The 21,376-nt window shown below is 43.6% G+C and overlaps 1 protein-coding gene across 1 annotated transcript in view; it reads left to right on the top strand.

Moving 5' to 3' along the window:
• Positions 1–21,376, top strand: part of prkar2aa (protein kinase, cAMP-dependent, regulatory, type II, alpha A) — a 192,673-nt gene that overhangs the window by 48,002 nt on the left and 123,295 nt on the right. Inside the window, exon 7 of the mRNA XM_055648002.1 lies at positions 6,785–7,032. Coding sequence (XP_055503977.1) covers positions 6,785–7,032 — 248 coding nt within the window. The remainder of the gene's footprint in view (positions 1–6,784; positions 7,033–21,376) is intronic.

Raw genomic sequence — 21,376 nt, 5'->3', positions numbered from 1 at the left:
ATTTAATTTTAAGATATAGTGAGGAAATAAGCCCTTCGGGCCACCGAGTCCATGCCGATCAGCGACCCCCGCACACTTACACTATCCTACACACATCAGGGACAATTTTACAATATTTACCTAAATCAAATTAACCTACAAACCTGCATGTCTTTGGAGAGTGGGAGTAAACCCACACAAGTCACGGGGGAAACGTATAAACTCTGTACAAACAGTACCTGTAGTCAGGATCAAACCCAGGTCTTTGGTGCTTTAAGGCAGGATCTCTACCACTGGTCACACCTTACATATTACATAGGAATATAATAAATTATAAATTATGTAAATGGACATCAAGTAACAAACTTGGTCAAAGAAGTAGGTTTTAAAGAGCATCTGCAAAGAGAGAAGTAGGAGAGAGACAGGAATGTCTAGGGATTGAACTCTGGAGAAGCCCAGCTGCTGAAGGCACTGGAAGCACCACACTGGGGAATAGGAGGTGGGAAATGAAGGAGTGCCTTTAGCCCAAAATGCTGGGAAGTTGTGTAGATGGCAAATCACCCCAGAATTCTCTCCTGTAACAATTTTGTGTTCCTTTTACTCTTAACCGGGAACCCACCCGAAGGCTCGGCAGACAGCGTAAACAGGAGGGAGCTGGAGACATCGGGTGCTAAGAATGGGTTGGCAAGAGGGTGGACTATAGTAATTCCTCCAGCGTCTTTAAGGTCGGCTGCAGGAGGCGTCCCCGGGACACGAAGATGGCCGGGTGTGGAGAGGAGAGGGATGTCAGTTGACAGGAACTGCTCCAGTACCATGAACGCATGGGCCGGCCGGACTTTGAATAACGTTGTCAAAATAGCAGCAGTTGCATATGTAGATATACAAAATGAATTCCACTGTGCAGTTGCATATGTGACAAACATTATTGAACATTACGCAGCTGATATTTTATTCTGCCATGAATCAGCTTTGATGAGCATTTCCATTATTAAAGCACACATTGATGACAAATGCACAACAGAAACTCAAGGAGTTTGGTTTTATTGGCAGTAGGACAATGAGAGATCCTTATGGATTTGTTTTTCTGCACAATTCTTGAGCAGAAAATTGCATTAAATGAGGTGGCATTGGTTTTACCAGCAGTGACATGAGAAGCTTTTTCCTGCCCCCAGCTTTCTCCCCATTACTACAATCAGTCTGAAGAGGATCCCAACTCAAGATGTCATCTATCCATGTTCTCCAGAGATGCTATCTGACCCGCTGAGTTATTCCAGCCCTTGCTGTCTTTTTTTGACAAACCACCACCTGCAATTCTTAGTGAATGCATGATATAAGTTCAAGCAGATCTAGTTTTCCTCATGCGTAGGCAGGAACAGCACAGATGCTGGTTTACACCGAAGATAGACACAAAATACTGGAGTAACTTCGAAGGTCAGGCAGCATCTCTGGAGAAATGGAATAGGTGACGCTTCGGATCGAAACCCTTCTACAGACGGGTTTAAAGAAAGGCTTTGACCCGAAACATCACCTATTCCTTTTCATAAGTTCATAAGTTATAGGAACAGATTTAAGCCATTCGGCCCATCAAGTCTACTCTGTCATTCAATCATGGCTGATATATCTTTCCTTCTCAATCACATTCTGCTGCCTTTTCCCCATAACCCGTGACACCTGTACTAATCAAGAATCTATCAATCTCTGCCTTAAAAATATCCTTTGACATGGACTCCCCAGCCATCTGTGGCAATTAATTCCACAGATTCACCACCCTCTGACTAAAGAAATTCCTTCTCATCTCCTTTCTAAACGTACATCCTTTTATTCTGACCTCTGTTCCAAGACTCTCCCATTAGTGGAAACATCCTCACCACATGCTCTCTATTCAGGCATTTAGGTAGGTACTATACCTAAATGCAATCAGTTCAAATCTAGTACAATAGAGGAAAGGGGAGGATACAACAAATAGTGGAGCCATTGAATAGACAATTCGTATTCTGTGTTGCTGATTTTGTGAAGTCTGGATAATGTACAGTCTGCTCCAATGGGATGTGCCCAGAAAACCAAAGTAAATAAATGAAAGAGAAAAAAATGTGTGTGTGTGCATTGGTAGTGAGAGGGACAGGAATGGCAAGCACTAATGGCCAGTCCTGATACAAAAGGAAAGAAAGACTAAGTCATGTGAAATGGAAGAATCCAATATTGAGTCCTGTAGGGCTACAACGTGCCCTGACAATAAATAGAGGTGTTGTTCCTCAAGCTTTCATTCAGTCTCCTTCTAATAGTACAGCTGAGAGAACAGAGAACAGTAAAGCAGAGGAACAGGCCCTTTGGCCCACTATGCCGATGAGGTTGATCTTATCGAGACAAATTTTAACCATCTCAAGCCCGAATGTGCTGATGTCTTTCCGCCTGGCTAACGTCTAGCAAAACAGCCAGAGAATCTTGCTTGCAGATTCCAGGTTATTTTAGTTTAGCATTATAGCAGCAACAATGTCATTCTTGCTCTGGCTAAATCTTCAAACTCCTTGCAGCCGAGTCAGGGCTACACAACCAACCAAGGACGTATCAATCCTTGATAGAACCTATCAATCACCACTTTAAAAATACCCAATGACTTGGCCTCCACCATCGGCTGTGGCAAAAAGGAATAGGTCCTTCTCCGCAAGAGGTAGTAATCAGTCAGTCCGGGGAATTGGCAATGTTAGGCAAAGAAGTGAAAAAAAGGCACAAAGTGCTGGAGTAACTCAGCAGGTCAGGCAGAATCCCTGGATAGGTGACGTTTCGGGTCGCGACCCTTCTTTAGATAAAGTGGCAACTGAATTAAACAGATATTTCGCAACACTTCGCTTAAAAAGGATGTGAGTAATGTTCTAGAAATAGTCTTATTTTTGTGAATTGGAAGGGAGGGAGAATTTAGCAAATGTATCATCAGCAGGGCAGAGGTAGTGAGCAATCTGCTGAAGCTGTAGGATGCCAAGTCTTTGGGGCCCAATAGGCTTCAGCCTTGGATCGTAGGAGAAGTGGCTGCTGAGATAGTTGAGGAAAAAAAGATAAACTGCTGGAGTAACTCAGCGGATCACCTGCTTTTCTTGTTTTTCACAAAACACAGTTCAATTTATATTTTGAGGAATTAGAAATCCCACTATCTTTTGCCAGTTCTCATGGTCTATTGCTGGGGGTAGGGAGCAAGGAAGGTGAGGCCCAGAGCAGGGCTCACACAGAACTGGTTCCCATCTCACCTGTTAGATTAATGTCCAAAGGTCAACTATTGTCCTCATACTTTTAGTGCTCAACACTTTCTTTCCCTTATGTTTCCCCCGAGAGTTATATGAAGAATTTGACTCTCATTAAAACCTACTGAATAATTAAGGGCTTTGATAGAGTGGATGTGGAGAGGATATTTCTAGTAGTGGAATAGTCTAGGACCAGGGAGCACAGCAGCAGACTAAACCTCCCATTCCACATCCAACCTTTCTGTCCTGTGCCTCCTCCATGGCCAGAGTGAGGCCCGCCATAAATTGGAGGAGCAGCGCCTCATATTTCACTTGGGTAGTTTACACCCCAGCGGTATGAACATTGATTTCTCCAATTTTAGGTAGTCCCCCTGCTTTCTCCTTCTTTCCCCTCCCCTTCCCAGCTCTCCCACAGCCCACTGTCTCCGCCTCATCCTTTCTTCTTCCCGCGCTCCCCACATCAGTCTGAAGATGTGGCCTCACATCTCGGCACCTCTACTTCCTGAGAAGATTACGGAGAGTCGGTTTGTCAAGGAGGACTCTCTCTAACTTCTACAGGTGCACAGTGGAGAGTATGCTGATTGGTTGCATCGTGGCTTGGTTTGGCAACTTGAGCGCCCTGGAGAGGAAAAGACTACAAAAAGCAGTAAACACTGCCCGGTTCTGACCTCCCTTCATCAGCTCTGACCTCCCTGCCATCGAGGGGATCTATCGCAGTCGCTGCCTCAAAAAGGCTGGCAGTATCATCACGGACCCCCACCATGCTGGCCACACACTGCTACCTTCAGGGAGAAGGTACAGGAGCCTGAAGACTACAACGACTAGGTTCAGGGATAGCTACTTTCCCACAGCCATCAGGCTATTAAACTTGGCTCGGACAAAACTCTGAACATTAAAGCCTATTATCTGTTATTTGCACTTTATCAGTTTATTTATTCATGTGTGTATATTTTATATAATGGTATATGGACACTCTGATCTGTTCTGTAGTTAATGCCTACTATGTTCTGTTGTGCTGAAGCAAAGCAAGAATTTCATTGTCCTATCAGGGACACATGACAATAAACTCACTTGAACTTGAACTTGAGTTTCGACTCGCAACGTCGCCTATTTCCTTCGCTCCATAGATGCTGCCTCACCCGCTGAGTTTTTCCAGCATTTTTGTCTACCTTTTGAATGGAGATGGGGAGGATTTATTTCGCCAGAGGGTGGTGAATCTGTGGAAGTCATTGCCACAGCCGATGGTGGGTATTTTTAAAGTGGTGATTGATAGATTCTTGTTTAGTAAGATTGTCAAAGGTTACGGGGAAAAAGTAACATAATGGGTTTGAGAGGGGTAAATAGATCAACCATGATTGAATAGCAGAGCGGGCACAATGGGGTGATTGGTCTAATTCCGCTCCTGTCTTATGAGCTGTGCGCTTCATTTCTGAATGTGAGGGAGCCAGTTTTCAATTATTTTGAATATAGCATCTGAAATAAATGCCTTTTACATTGTTTTTATTTGAAAATATGTCGTACAAATAGCACACAAGGCATCCTGTTTTTTTAAAAACAGTGATCTTATACCAGTTTTTTGTGTCTAATGTTGAACAAACACAGTTTCAGCATTTGCTTTTGTTTTTGACATTTCCACAGACTGCGTGGTGATTTCATTTTAAAGGAGATGCAAATATATCTGTCAAAGGGATTTGCAAAAGGATGTCCAAAGCAAGCGTTGTCTGCGAAGGGTGCTCAGCATCGCCAAGGACTGCTCTCACCCCAACCATGGACTGTTTACCCTCCTACCATCCGGGAGGCGCTACAGGTCTCTCCGTTGCCGGACCAGCAGGTCCAGGAACAGCTTCTTCCCTGCGGCTGTCACACTACTCAACACTGTACCTCGGTGACTACCAATCATCCCCCCCCGGACACTCCTCCCACAGGAAAAACACTATGACTGTATGCATGTAAATAGATTTATTTATTGAAATCATATTCTATGTCGCTCTTCCAGGGAGATGCTAACTGCATTTCGTTGTCTCTGTACTGTACACTGACAATGACAATTAAAGTTGAATCTGAATCTGAATCTTTGGGAATATCTTTGTTGAATCTTGCTGTTTTGTTTTGATATTTCAAATTGCATTGAAAAATAGAAACATAGAAAATAGGTGCAGGAGGAGGCCATTTGGCCCTTACGAGCCAGCACCGCCATTCACTGTGATCATGGCTGATCATCCACAATCAGTAATCCGTGCCTGCCTTCTCCCCATATCCCTTGATTCCACCAGCCCCTAGAGCTTTATCTCTTCTAAATTTATCCAGTGAATTGGCCTCTAATGAGAATTCCACAAATTCACAACTCTCTGGGTAAAAAAGTCTTCTCTCATCTCAGTTTTAATTGGCCTCCCCTTTATTCTTAGACTGTGGCCCCTGGTTCTGGACTCCCCCAACATTGGGGAAATGATTTCCTGCATCTAGCTTGTCCAGTCGTTTTATAATTTTATATATTTCTGTAAGATCCACTCCCATCCTTCTAAATTCCAGTGAATACAAGCCCAGTCTTTCCAATCTTTTCCTCATATGACAGTCCTGCCATCCTCGTGAACCTACACTGCACTGCCTCAATAGCAAGGATGTCCTTCCTCAAATTAGGAGACCAAAACTGCATGCAATACTCCAGATGTGGTCTTACCAGGGTCCTGGACAACTGCAGAATTACCTCTTTACTCCTAAACTCAAAATACATTTTGAGTACAGGTATAGCTTTATCATTATGGATAGATTTTAGACTCACCCCTTGATATTTAATAAAGAAGGATTTGCACAAGGATAGGTGTGTCTGATTTTTATTTCAGTCTGCAGGAATTCCCATTTTATTCTGCAAGGGATCCCCCTTGTTTTTTGAATAGCAGTCGCCCTAGCAACAGTGCAGGGTAAGCCAAACGCGCGGGCACTGACGTCAATGGCGAGGCCGCGCTGTGATTGGTCGCGGTGGCTGTCGGTCAATGGCGAAGAGGGGCGGGACAGGAAGACGGGGGCGGGTCGTGTTCGGCCAACCTAACTTGTTGCTGCGCGCAAGCCCCGCCCCTTTCCCAGCGCTGATTGGCCGCTGCTCAGCGCAGGCCGGCTCACCGACTGGCCAGCCTTCACGTCCATCATAGGTTGCCCCGGCCCACTTCCTGCCAACAAGTTTGATTGGGCGCCGTAACAGCACGGAGCGAGCGAGCGCCCAAGTGAGGCGAGGAGACGAGATTAAATAATATATTTATCTATGTATAAAATCACAAATCCAAATCAGTTTTCGTTTTCCTAAATGAAGCAATTGAAAGTTTACAAATAAAACACCATTTCAATGATTCGATAGCGTTTTTCTGGAGGTAAATGCAGACTAATCGGGAAGGTATCGGTTTGGTATTGGCGGCTTTCTTTGCTGGTTAATCGGCCGGTGTTGGAGTGAGTTTGCGGCGGGGTTGAGGAGGAGAAGGAGGAGGCGGCGAGGAGGCGGCGGCGGGGGCCGGGGTCCGTTAACTAATCGCTTGATTCTCCGATCGCCGACTGCTCGGCCAGCGAGAGGGGGAAAGAGAGAGGATGAACATCGAGATCCCGCCCGGCCTCACCGACCTGCTGCAGGGCTACACCGTGGAGGTGCTCCGCAACCAGCCCACGGACCTGGTCGACTTCGCTATCCAGTACTTCACCCGGCTCAAGGAGAAGGAGGAACAGCAACAGCGCATCGACAGCCGGCAGGACAGCGATGCCGACGCCATGCAGACCGAGTCCACCGAGGACAACGAAGAGAGCGGGACCGAGACTGATTCCGAGTCCGACTTCGAAGGTAAACTGACCCGGGGGCTGAGGAAGGAATGAGATGGGAGGGCAGTCGAAGAGGTAGGGGTGGCAGGGAGGCAGAGGTAGGGGTGGTCGGGGAGACTGAGCAACAGGATAAGGATGGGGAGTGGTGAGGGATGGGCTGGCTGTGAGGCAGAGATCACGGGGGAGGCGGGGGAGTAACAGGGTAGATAGGGGTAGAAGAATGGGTGGGAAGACAGCAGAGAAGGTAGGGGAGACCAGGGAGGATAGGGAAAGGAGAGGAACGCGGTGCCAGGGAAGCAGAGAAGGTGCAGGAGACTGAGGAGCAAGAAGGTGAGGATAGGGGAAGAGGAATGGGGTGGCAGAGCAGTACAGGTAGGAGAGGCTGGAGAGCAACAGGATGGGGGATAGGAGAGGAATGGGGAGGGAGGGCAGCAGTGAACATGCAGGATATTGGGCAGTAACAGGGTGAGAGGGTAGGGAAGATTGAGCAACAAAATTATGGGGAGTGGGATGGAAGTGGATTGGGTGAGAAGAATAAGATTGGAGGCCAGCACAGGGTGCAAGATGGGGATGAGAAGAAGAACGAGGTGGAAGCGCAGCAGAGAGGGTACAATGCTGGGGAGCAGCAGGATGAGGATCAGGGGGAGACAGATGAGAAAATTGCAATAATAGGGAAGGTGGGGAAACAAAGGAGGGGAAAGCAGGCAGTGTGTGTGGAGCTTTTATGGGGAGCAACAAGTTGAGGATGGGGAGGAGGGGAATGGGGTGAGAGGGTACAGGATACTTGGGAGCAACAGGATGAGGGGGGGGGATTAAAATCAGGCACTTGTCAGGAAGTGGGGAAAAGGAGGCGGAGTGTGGAAATTATGGGGAACAATAGGAGGAGGATGGGGAAAAGGCAAGTGGAAAGTACAGGGTAATAAGCTACAGGGGACAGTAAGGTTGGGGGGGGGGGCTAATGAAAGGAGGAGCAGACGATATCCACTGGTGGGATTTGAGGATGGGCAATTAAAGTGAGATCGATTTGTGGGGTGGCCGATGAGGAGATGACAGGAAATAAAGTTACAGAATACTGGGATGTCAGGATGATAGGTGGGATTGGCATAGTGTGTTTACTGAACAGCATCAGAAGGTATGGTTTGGAGGTGGAAAAGATGATATGAATTATCAGATTGGGAGAGGGCATTCATTGCAGGGCGATTAACATGATAAGGAGCATGCTTAGATGGTCAGAGAATCAGATTCTGTGGGGAAATGGGGAGGGGTAGAGCATGACAATGAGATAGTGGAAGCAAGTCAGATCTACTGATCAGTAGGAAGGAAAATGGGTGAGCAGTAAGAAAGGTATGGAGAAGGGAGACCACAGAAAATCTGAAGGATCATTGTTACCAAGATGAAGTTTGCGAGAAGGGAGAGCAAAAAGAGGAGAAATGGACTATTAGAACAGAACTGCGGGAACCAGGGCAAGAGAGAGTAATGGACAGAGTTCATATAAAATCTACAAAATATTTGGGGACCTGAGAAGGGTGGGTGAGAGGCAAACTGGCTATGAAAGAGAGGTGGGGAGGAATGCAAGTATTCAAAAGAATTAGGAGCAAGAGGAGGTAAATATGGGTGATTGGGAAGACAAAAAGAGAAAGTCTACATGATAGTTTGGAGTGTGGGGGTGGCAGAGAAGATGGGAAGAAAATAGAGGGTGAGATCTTCAGATGGAATGATAAACAAGCTCAGGTCAAGAAGGCAGGCATGAGGGATCTCTTGTGAGGGAATAGCATGGTATGCTGTTCGCCCAGGAAAGTGGCACTGAGATGGAAGACAAGCCATATATTTTTGAAAGATGACAGAGTTGTGAAGCATGGTGTGGTCTGCAACTGCTTTTATTTCTTATGACAAGATGAAAAATGGAGGCTATACATAATCATTTGGTGTGTTGGTGTCACTGACTGCACTCGTGCTTATTGCAAACTCCTAAATTACAAAATAACTATAAAATAAGAGGGTCGGAAGCACGAGAGGGTAATCGTTTTCAAAGAGATGACATTAATATTTGAAGATGTGTATTTGCAGGAAGATTAGGCTAACCACCTGAGACAGTAAATTGAATAAAGAACAAGATCAAATTTAAAAGTTTGAGAATTGTGTATTGTTGCTGTAAATGTTGTTTTTGTTTCATGCTTGTTTTAACTGTAAGGTGTCCTTGAGAGTCCTGAAAGGCGCCCTATAAATAAAATGTATTGTTGTTATTAAAATGTTGAAAAATTATTGGATTAAGAAATGCTACGAACTTTGCGGCTAAATGCAAATTTGGGTGTATTTTAGGTGTGGGATTTTCTACTTAAAATGTAGGGGGTAAAGTTCAGTGCATTGTACAGTTGCAAGAAGTTCAGTGGCATTAATTTCCACATTCTATTTAATCATCTTCCCAAGATAGAAAACAAACTGATTCATCCATCTGTCACGTGTTTCTTTGTCTAATTAAATGATGAGATTTTGAACAATATAATAAGATAATTGTTAGTTCCTGTAAAGTACCATGTCCGTTTCAAGAACGTGCTTTTTTTCAGAGATCGTTGGAATTGTAGGCTATTTTGTCACGGGATCATCATGTGCAAGTACAACTTTTGGAGTTGCGTCATTTCATTAGATGTTTGGCATAGCTTCTTTGTCAGTTTTTGATAAAGACTGAATCCCTTTTTAGGCTACACTGTCTCTTGCTGGAAATCACTTTGATGTTATCACAGTAGCTTGCATTTTACCACTAATCTTGCAAGAAGTAAAATGCATTATATTTGTGTTCTACTCTATTTGCTGGATTAGTCCTTTCATTCACTTACTTCAGAGGCTTTTGAAAACAATATCCTTTTAAATTGTTGCAAAAAAAGAAAAGCTCGTAAGTTGACAACTTGGTTTCATCTCCTTGTGTCACGGGTCTGCACTGAAAATTAGATTTATTTTTTCTACCATAATAAAAATTTGCAGTGCTATATCCACATCGTACATAGTACAACTAGTATGGGTTATTTATACCATGATCAATGCAAGTAGATTAATGTACAGATTGGGAAGATTGTTTTTATTTTGGAACCTATTAGATCTCTTGTTTTTTTTTAGTTCAATTGAGTCCTAACTAGCAAGTAGTGAAATGTCTTTAGAATTTTAACAGTGATAGCTAATTATTTATTGCTAGGCAACAAGTGATTATCATACTTGAATTGCTGAATATTTAAAATGGTTATCCTTCTTGTCTTTTTTTTGTTAGAAAGTCATTGCCCAAATACATTCAAATGGTAAATACAGGTAATGCTAAATATGGGCATAATTTTAATGAAAACTGGTCTGTTTCCCCCACCCCCACACTCACACTAACTCTCCCCCCCCCCCATGATATTATATTAATATTATTAATTTGCTCATTTTACCCCATAACGCCCTATCCACTGACGCATAGACCCCAACTCGCAGGCGTGTCTAGAGTAGGAGGGGGGGGGCAGAGAGAGAATGGGGAGAGAGACAGAAGGGCAAAAGAGCGAGGGAGACGGGGAGTGGAGGGGAGGAGGAGAGGGGGGGGGGTGGGTGAGGGGGAGGGGGGGAGCGAGAGATGGGAGGGGAGGGATGGGTGGAGGAAATGGGGTAGGGGAGGGGGGAAATGGGGTTTAAGAGAGGGTGGAGGAGGGTATGGGGGGGGGGGGAGAAGAGGGGGGAGGGAGGGGAGGGGCGGGGCGGGGCAGCAGCTCGCGTGGGCCCGAGCGAGGCAGAGAGCGATCTGAGGACGGTGAAAAGCAGCTGGGGGGACCAGCCGATTGTGGCTTCCGCTAAGGTAAGCACACCCACCAGCATGACAGAGCTGGGCCGAACCGGGGGGGTGGGTGGTGGACAGACCATCGGGCCTCCCTGGAGATGAGTTTGGCCTGTGATGGGTAGTGAGGAGATGGGAGAAAGGGAGGGAGGAGAGAGGGGAGGAGGTGAGAAGAGGAACGGGGGGGGGGGGGGGGGGTGTGGAGTGGAGCCGGAGTGTTAGCCGGGCGAGTTAGTGGGCTGCGATGACTCTCTGAAAAACGGCAGGCAAGTGAGCGGGGGGGCGTTGGCGTGCCTTCACAAGCTGCGCTGCTATAACGGAGCTGAGCTGTAGGGTCTTTGCTGCAGAACTTTCTCGATCTTTCTGCGACTTTTGTAGAACGAGGGGGGGGTAGGTGGGCTAACGTATCTCGTGGAAAACTGCACATGCGCGTTGACAGCAGCTGCATTAATCCAGAGCGGGGGGGGGGGGGGGGGGGGGGGGGGGGGGGGGGGGGGGGGGGCACGAGGAAAGGCATTGTGAGGTCAGCAGCTGGGCAACCATAATATTTTGTTAGTTTGGTTATAAATTTTAGTAAATATCTCGGGAAATAATTGACCAAATTTATAGAGGATTGGACTTTGGAAATCTTAAGAAAGAAAATTTCTACCAGAGGATGTAAAAATGTCACTGTTATTTGTAATGTCAGCAGCTGGGCAGAGGTCAGGTTTAAAAAAAAAAGAAAAAAAAAGGTCTGACTGGTTGGGAAAATAATGTACCAAATGTACAGAGGAGTGGATTTCTAAAATTACAAGGAAAATCTCGACTGAAATATGTAAATTTTTTACTGTTTCGGCGTCTGGTTTTCGAGGAGATACTTTTCACAGGCAAAATCACACACACACACACACACACACACACACACACACACACACACACACACACACACACACACACACACACACACACACACACACACACACACACACACACACACACACACACACACACACACACACACACACACACACACAGTTTTAATAGACCAAGTGCACGCTATATAGTTTATAATATTTTCATGCAGCCAAACTGTAAACAAAACAAAGTCACCAATTTCTATTTCTTCTGTTATGTGCATTCATATTCATGTAGACTATTGATATCAGTATTTTATTTTCCTGTAATGCCCTGATACTACTTGTGATAGAACTAAAATATAATATGCAAGACGTTCCTCTGCCATCTGATGAACAATCAATTGCTTCATTTTCTCCAAATCACTTGAATAAAAATGAAATATAAAGATAAGTGAATGGAATGAAACGCCAATATATTTTAAAAGTGAATTGACAGATCAGCGTGTTGACTTAAGGGCCTGTCCCACTTGCGCAAATTTTCAGCAACTGTCTCCGACCAGGATCGACCATCAGTGCGCGCGTGCACACACACATGCGTAAAACTTTTAAGCATGCTGAAAATTTTTCCTTGACCAAACCGAGTATGCGGAAACCTCTCACGAGCATGAAGGAGAGTAATGCCCCTGTCCCACTTAGGAAACCTGAACGGAAACCTCTGGAGACTAACAAGCAGTGACCTCCTAGGTACACGTGTCAACCATGCTGCGAGTTTGTGATGAATGCAAACTGTTCTGAACTCGCAAATTATGTCGCCATAGTGGGACAGGCCCTTAAGACAGATCTCTAAATGCTGTTGCGGTGAGGTGATTGTTAATAATAAAGACAAAATCTATGCTGGAGCCTGAGTTTATTGTTTTGCATCTTATGTCTGCAGAATATCAGTTGCTGTAAAATTATATTGGACAGTAAATGTTGATTGCTTGAGGCAAAACCCATTTTAAATGTATTTACAGTTGGACTAGCATCTTGAGTAAGAATTATTGCTGATTTCAACCTTCAACTTGAAAAGTATGTGATATTGACCACTTGTTTTGCTAATTTACCTTATTCTTGCACACAGCTTTATTTTGCTAAAAATAGTTGATCAGTTTGAGAGGAATAAAATTACTACATATTTTCCCTGGGGAGAATTTTTATGGAAATATTAAGACATTAAAAGTCTATTTTGAATATAAATGGCTAAATCAACATACTGCTTAGTACAGATCATTACTGTGGTTACTTAAATATAATGATATTCTTTGAATATCCAGCACTGTAAATCTCCAAGCATTGCTTTAGGGTGCTATGGACGGCTATGTCAATGTCACCTAAGACTTGGTTCTCTGGGATGTGCTTGGAAATAATTTAAAAAAAAATAATTTTGGAGCCACTTGATTTGTATCTTTTTAGATTAGGACTTTATTTAAAATAGTGGTGTGTGTTTGTAATCAAAGAAACATTTGGTCTCTTTGGATGCCTCATATTAGCAACATGTGTTGCTCATTTGTAACCACAGGCTCGACTACAGTGATAGCCATCATGATTTATTTTGTCACAACTGACAGCAAGACTAGTGCCGTAGTATCAAACTGTGTGACTGCGCTCTATTGCAAGTTAGTTCAATTTATTTGTTCCTTTCCAATGCTGAAATGAACTTTGGGTTCTTACCAGAATAAAACAGGAAACACTGAAATTTTTCAACAGGTACAGTAGTCTTTGGAAAGAGAAATGGAGTTAAGGCTTTGTGTACATGACTTAATTGGAACTCATTGGACCTTTGCAGGGTGTTTGAGTACCATTGCAACAGTTTTGCTGCTAATTTAATCAAACTGGAGGCATGCATTCTTGATGTCTATACCACAATTACTTTAATCGTTTCACCTGATCTGTCAGCAAGGTGGATTCTATTTTTCATCTTATGAGCGTTATACCTCTGCATTCCAACTTGCCTGTAACATTGATTAAATTATTAGTCACAGTCATATTTGGAGTATTTTGTGCAGGTTTGGTTGCTCTAATAAAGAAAAGATGTGGAGGCATTGGAAAGGGTGCAGACAAGGTATACCAGAATGATGCATTGATTATTTGGCATTGGCTACAAGGAGGTGTTGCACAGACTAGGATTGTTGTATCTGGAACACTGAGGGTTGTGGGAAGACCTGATAGAAATATACAACATTATGAGAGGCATAGATGGGACAGAGAGTCAGTCCATTTTTAACATGATTGAACTATCAAAGACTAGAGAGCATAGCTTTAAGGTTAAAGGAGATGTGCTGGGCAGGTGTTTTTTACACAGAGGGCGGTTGCTGTGGGTGGAGGCAGATACGATTGTGGCATTTAGGAAACCTTTGGACAGGTACATGGATATCAGGGGAAATGGAGAATGTGCAGGCAGATAATGGTTGATCTTAGCATTATGTTTGGCACCAACATTGTGTGCAGAAGGTCCTGGTCCTGTGCAGTACTATTTATGCTCAATTGTCCTAAAAAATGTGCAGTAGAACACTTGTTTAGGGAATCTGGTGTCAGGCATCGAAAGCTGGTTGAGTGTTGTCAGAACCTCAATGCTGGGGTTGTTGGCGTGGGAGAGGACATTGACATTGATTTGCATGTCCTATCTTTTGAGGATTTTGCAAGATCCTCACTTATGTCCTCTAGTATTAAACATGCTGCTTCAGAGCCTTGAGGACTCGAGCTAACTTTTGCACCAAACATTCCAAATCTCACCAAATCCACTGGTTCTATATATCCTTGTAAATCCCTCGTCTTGCTCCTTTTGCTGTATTATTAAAGACTGTTGATTTGGCATAGTCCAGACTTTAAATCTATCTAAAATTACATTCAGTTTATTTATTTTCACTGAATTTAAATGTTTATTTGCTATCTTTTCCTCAATTGTCATCAGATGTGTTTATTTGACAAACATTTCAGATACATGTCAATTTTGTTTTGCATTTAATTTGAGTTTAGAAATGTAACAACTATCAATGGAGCTGTGTACTTGTGGAGTTACTATTGTGTATTTTGTTTAGTGTTGGTCGTTTTCGGACAATTTTAACAGTGCAAATTCACTGATTCTAAACTTAGCTGGGATCTATACTCTTCTTTTATGTTAAATCATCTTCAGAATTGCTTTACTCTCTAACACACTCCCTTGGGGTTGAAGATGAATTGTTTCTGTTCCTTTTCTGTTGATAACGAGCAGATTGATGAGTCCTGTGTGTGATCTATAGTCACACGTGGTGCTTGACAGGGTGAATGGGTTGTTTGGAATATTGTGTACTCCCTTTGCTGTTCTTGGCTTCTGCATATGCCCTTTGTTGAAGTTCATGGTCGGCTCCTTTGTAGTTGCCTTTCCATTATATGCTTTCAAGAGTTTCCCGTGAATCAGCGAGGAGATAGTAAAATTTTAACGTACTTAAAATGCTTGCTTTATATTTTTGAAAACGTCATGTCTTGACAGAGTTTGTTGTATTTGTTTCATGAATCAAATGTTAGCCATCTGTACAATGTGAACTGCTCACTGTAGCTCGGCAATTGTGATTAGAGCTTCATTGCTGCAATGTGTCGGAAGGAACTTCAGATGCTGCTTTACACCAAAGATAGACACAAAATGCTGGAACAAGTCAGTGACTCAGGCAGCATCTCTTGAGAAAAGGAATAGGTTTCAGGTTGAAACCCTTCTTCAGACTAAGAGTCAGTGGGGAGGGAAACTTGAGGTATGAAAAGGTTTGTAACAAATCGGAGCTGGCACTGATGACCAAAGAAAGGTGGTGTCCACTCAGTGTTGCCATGTTGGCTTTGGCAAAGTGCAATGACATTGAGTTTGTCTCAAAATTGACCAATTTTGAGGATTTGGAGAAAGCTTGTTAAAAAATTAAATGCTCAAACTTTACAATTAGTTAGAATGAAAATTGTCTCAATAAGGGAAGTTAGTGATTGGATGCTTCAACAACTGGAAAACTTTAACCAGTGGAGTACCGCAGAGCCTAGTTCTTGTCCATTGCTTGTGTAATTTAGTTTGGACTTGAATGTGGGGAATGATAAAGAAGTTTCAGAATAGAAAAATTGGCATTGCAGTTAACTGAGGGGGGAAAAGCTTAACAAGAAGATAAACATGATGTGGATAATTGAAACAAAAGTGGCAAAAGGAAGTTAAATGCATTGCGATATTATGCATTCAGAGAGGTGCAAAGAAGAAGGAGAAACTGCAATAAATATATATATATATATATATACTAGACCAAGTGCAGACCCGTTGGGTCTGTTCCCCCAAAGTGCGGTTGTGGGGGGGGGGGGGGGCGGCATGCAGCGTCACACACTAACTACCCCTCCCCTCCCCGCACACGCTAATGGAAGGGAGAGAGAGGGGGGGGGGGGAAGGGAGGAAGGGGAAAGGAGGGGGAGGAGGAGGGGGGGTGGAGGGAAGGGGGTAGGGGTGTGTGGAGGGGAGGGGGGGTTAGGGGAGGGGATGGATGGGAGGGGGGGAGAGAAAAAAAGGGTAGAGAGAGAGGGGGGAAGAGGAGAGGGGGGTGGAGGTGGAGGGGGAGAGGGAGGGGGGAGGAGAGAGAGAGTGCCTTTTTACTTCAACCCAAACAACCATTTGCAGGCATGGCTTTTTTACCTCTAACCATATTTTCATTTTCAAACCAAATTAAGGGTACTCACAGTGCTGTAGACATTTGTCAGTGTCATTCAAAGCTCTAATTGAGGCACACCACTTGCAGAGACTGATGAGGCACGCCACTTGCAGAGACTGATTGAGGCACACCACTTCCTGGTTTTATGGTCCCTCCCCCCTTGCTGCCAGCGGGGGCAGCAGAGAGAATGGAGAATTTTGTAAAATCATTAATATCTCTGTCATATTTAATCGAAGGGAAAAATCCTCGGCACACATACAGCGGAGGGGGGCTCTGAGCGAGGTGGCCAAAAATGACGGCCGTAGGTGGCGTCATTCTCTCGGAAATCGCCAAAACCGGTCAAGAACAGAGTTTTAGTAATGTAGATATATATAATATGAAGATGTGTGAAGCAGGGTTCTCGAATGGGTCTTTGCAGGTATCAGGACATGCTAAAAAGTATATGGGATGCTTCATTTACCAGCACCTAGAAAGTAGGAGTGGATGAGATTATGTGAGGACTGCAAACAATACCTTTTAGATCACACGTTGTGTATTGACACCGTTCCAGTTGCATATTGAAATATGTGGTTGTAAGAATGAGAATGCAGTAGAGATTTAAGAGGATGTTGCCAGATATTTAATATTTTCGCTTTGAGGTAAGATAGAATGAATGGATTTTCTCCAGGGATGCAGCCTGTCCACTGGGTTGCTCCAACATTTCGTGCCTGTCTATCAGAAGAAATGGGTTTGTTTTCTTTTAAAATAATTGGTGAAAGATTGAGGGGAAATTAAACATAAATTCATCCAGACAGTGGTGGGAGATTGAAACATTATTCCTGAAAGGGAGGCTGAGGTAGATAATCTCCACATGTTTCAAATAAAATACCTTTGTTCTTGCAGCGCTTGACCGTCTGTGTTGATCCTTTTTTTCTAAAAATTGTGATAGGACATCTCTTGTTGACCTGCAGGAGCATGATGTATCCAATAGTTGTTGCTTTATAAAAGTTGATTCTTGGATTGCAGAATGTTGGTTGTAATTGTTGAAGGCTTTGAGATGCACTGATGTTGCCCGTGTGTCTAAAGCACGCAGGAAGATGGGGGATCACTGCTGCTTTCAATATGTCCAGTTTAATGTCAGGATTGAGAATCTTTGGTTGACTGAGAAAAAGTATGAAGACTGCAGGTGCTTTGGAGGCAATTATGACTTTAGTCATTGGTGTGAACCGTCATTGGGAGATGACTTCCAAGATAAAGAAAGTGATCCATGTTTTATCTGGCCTGGTCATGGATCTTGATCATTGCAGAAGTAGTTTTGTGGTAAATAAATAGAGAACCTTGATCATCCAGAAGTTTAGTATAAGGTCATTCTTTTCAATGCTTCATTGAAGGTACTGATCACTACTTGGAAGTCAGACCCAATGTGTGCTAACCGCTTTTGTTTTAAGTTTTTAAATTCCATTTGTCTTTCTCCCTAATTTCTAAATGTGTGCAGGTAGATTTGTTACTTTTTAATGTGGGAGCCATTCTGCAATGTATATAATTTTGAAAGATAACCAATCTCCATAAATGCCTCCTCAAACCTTTGGAGCATAAATCATTTGGTCATGAACTTTTATTGCTTTCAACCCGATTAATTCCTTAAGTACTGATTTTTTTTTTCTTCTTGTGCTTGATTCTTTCTGCCTCTCATTGATTCTAAACGTGTTGTTCTTCACTATTTCCAGTCGGTTTTCTGTTCTGCCTCACTCGGTCGTGCATGATCACAGATAAGCATGCATGCAGTATTTTCACATTAATTTCTTTACCCTTTCCTTACCCCCTTCATCATTTTTTCTATTGTAGTCTATAAATGACCCATATTCAACAGATTGACCATGGATGCAATCTAACTAGGTCTCCACAGTGCACTGGACCACTTGAACAACAAGAATGTACGTAATACTGTTCATAGAAACATAGAAAATAGGTTCAGGAGTAGGCCATTCGGCCCTTCGAGCCTGCACTGCCATTCGATATGATCATGGCTGATCATCCAACTCAGTATCCCATCCCTGACTTTTCTCCATACCCCCTGATCCCTTTAGCCACAAGGGCCACATCTAACTCCCTCTTAAATATAGCTGATGAACTGGCCTCAACTACCTTATGTGGCAGAGAATTCCACAGATACACCACTCTCTGTGTAAAAAATTATTTTCTCATCTCGGTCCTAAAAGACTTCCCTCTTATCCTTAAACTGTGACCCCTAGTTCTGGACTTCCCCAACATCGGGAATAATCTTCCTGCATCTAGCCTGTCCAACCCCTTAAGAATTTTGTATGTTTCTATAAGATCCCCCCCCTCAATCTTCTAAATTCTAGCGTGTCGTTCCTCAGATTAGGAGACCAAAACTGTACGCAATACTCCAGGTGTGGTCTCACCAAGACCCTGTACAACTGCAGTAGAACCTCCCTGCTCTTATACGCAAATCCTTTTGCTATGAATGCTAACATACCATTTGCTTTCTTCACTGCCTGCTGCACCTGCATTCCTACTTTCAATGACTGGTGTACCATGACACCAGATCTCGTTGCATCTCCCCTTTTCCTAACCGGCCACCATTCAGATAATAGTCTACTTTCCTGTTTTTGCTACCAAAGTGGATAACCTCACATTTATCCACATTATACTGCATCTGCCATGCATTTGCCCACTCACCCAACCTATCCAAGTCACCTTGCAGCCTCCTAGCATCCTCCTCACAGCTAACACTGCCCCCCAGCTTCGTGTCATCCGCAAACTTGGAGATGTTGCATTCAATTCCCTCATCCAGATCATTAATATATATTGTAAATAGCTGGGGTCCCGGCACTGAGCCTTGCGGTACCCCACTAGTCACTGCCTGCCACTCTGAAAAGGACCCGTTTACTCCTACTCTTTACTTCCTGTCTGCCAGCCAGTTCTCTATCCACATCAATACTGAACCCCCAATACCGTTCTATCGACTAAACCTCAATGTTCAGTACCATCACTTCCAAACTTTTTGTCAATCTCAGGGAACTGGGTCTCTGTTCCTCCCTGTGCCTTTGGATCCTTGACTTTCTCATCGGCAGAGTTCAATCAGAATAGATTGTTAACAATATCTCATCAGCATGGGCACCTTGGGGTTGCATGATCAGTCTCCTGCTCGATCCTTTCCAAGCCTATGACTAGACAATCCAGCTCCAACAGCATTTTTACGTTTGCTGACATTGCCACTGGCATTGGATGAACAATGGGTAATGACAAATCATGGTACAGGAGGATAATCTGGTTGAGTGGTGCTGCAACAACAATCTTGCTCTCAATGTTAGTTAGACCAAGGAGTTAATTGTTGACCAGGAAGTGAAAGTCGAGATATTTACCCGTCTTCAATGCGGTAGTGGAGGGAGTCAACAGCTTTAAGTTTCTGGGTATGCACATCTCTGACCATCTGTCCAGGGCCTTGCACATTGATGCAATGATAGTTCACCAATGCCTGTCCTTCTTCAGAAGTTTAAGAAGATTCAGCAATGCGTCAAATACTCTACAAGTGTACTGTTTGGATCGTGGCCAGGTTCAGAAACTCGAATGCTCAAGAATGAAGAAGGCTGCAGAAAGCGGTGGACATTGTCTGGTCAATGAGAGGTACTGACCTCGCCACTGTCGAAGGCATCTACAGGATGTGCTTTCTCAAGAAGGCAGTTAATATCATTAAAGACTCCAACTACTGACCACATTGTCTTCTCACTGCTACCATCACAAAGTCGAACAGGAACCAGTGAATCTACATTTGTAGAATTATATACTGGGTCATTTGGCCCACATCATCAGTGCCCATTGTAACAGCTATCTACACTCATTCTATGTCCTATATTCCTCTACTTATTTCCTATCCAAGTAGTTGTCAAGTGAATTTCAAACTCCATAATTATATCTGCCTCCAATACCTCTTCTGGCAGCGTATTCCAGATAACCACTACCCTCTGTATGGAAAAGCTTATCCCACAGATCTCCTTTAAATGTCTTCCCTCTCATTGTTGCCTGTGTCCTTTAGTTCCTGACTCTTCTGACCTGGGGAAAACATCTGTGTATCCTATCCATGTCCCTTGTATTGTTACCCATCAGCCTCCAACATTCCAATGAGAATAAACCCATCCTATCAAAATCTTTCCTTGTCACTACATCCCACCGTTAACTTGCTCGTCCCTTAACAAAGGCAACTGAAATTTTTAAATCAACATTGCAGGATAAAAACCCTACATGTGAACTGTTACTCATGACTATATTGCAAGTTTTGTTATGGGCGTAATAAAGCAGTGTTCCTGTTTGCACATCATTGTTGCAATTGCAAAGTTTGTAATAAGTAATGTTAGGTCAGATCGCTGTGGCAGTGCACAAATGCAGCAGCAGTTGTCAGATAACCTCTTTTCAGTGAGCTTTTATCTTTACTATTATTAATGTTCATTTTTAAGGTATTTATTGTTAAAAAGTAAAACTGTTTGAGCTGCACAGCAGTTCAAGCTAAGAATTTGAGAGATGCAGAAGTGATGTGACGCTCTGGTGGCACGAGAACTATTATGACAAGCAAAAGGCCCATCTGTAGTCATGAGTGTGACCAAGAATATGTGTGACAACGAGTGTGACCAAGAATATGAAAAATGGTGGAATACATCTAATTCTGATAGCACTACAGGTATATTGTTTTGTACTGTATATATGATTCTTTTTTTCCCCGAAGTTTATCAAGTGAAAATTTTATGTTATGCTGACAAAGCCCTCAATGGGCTTGCCCCCTCCTACATTAAAAGTCTTCTCACCCACCACTCCACCTCCAGGTCCCTCAGATCGGTGGACTTGGGGCTGCTGAATATCCCGCGGTCTAGGCATAAGCTTAGGGGCGACCGCACCTTTGCGGTTGCAGCTCGTAGACTTTGGAACAGCATCCCCCTTCAGATCAGAACTGCCCCCTCCGTCAACTCTTTAAGTCAAGACCACTTCATGAAGCACCAACATTTGTTGGCAGACAGATCCAATGAGTTGTTAAAAAGGCGTGTGCATTTTGGCCTT

Source organism: Leucoraja erinacea, chromosome 16 (assembly GCF_028641065.1).
Source record: "Leucoraja erinacea ecotype New England chromosome 16, Leri_hhj_1, whole genome shotgun sequence".
In the NCBI taxonomy this organism is placed as follows: Eukaryota; Metazoa; Chordata; class Chondrichthyes; order Rajiformes; family Rajidae; genus Leucoraja; species Leucoraja erinaceus.
This window is presented reverse-complemented; position numbering and strand designations above follow the sequence as displayed.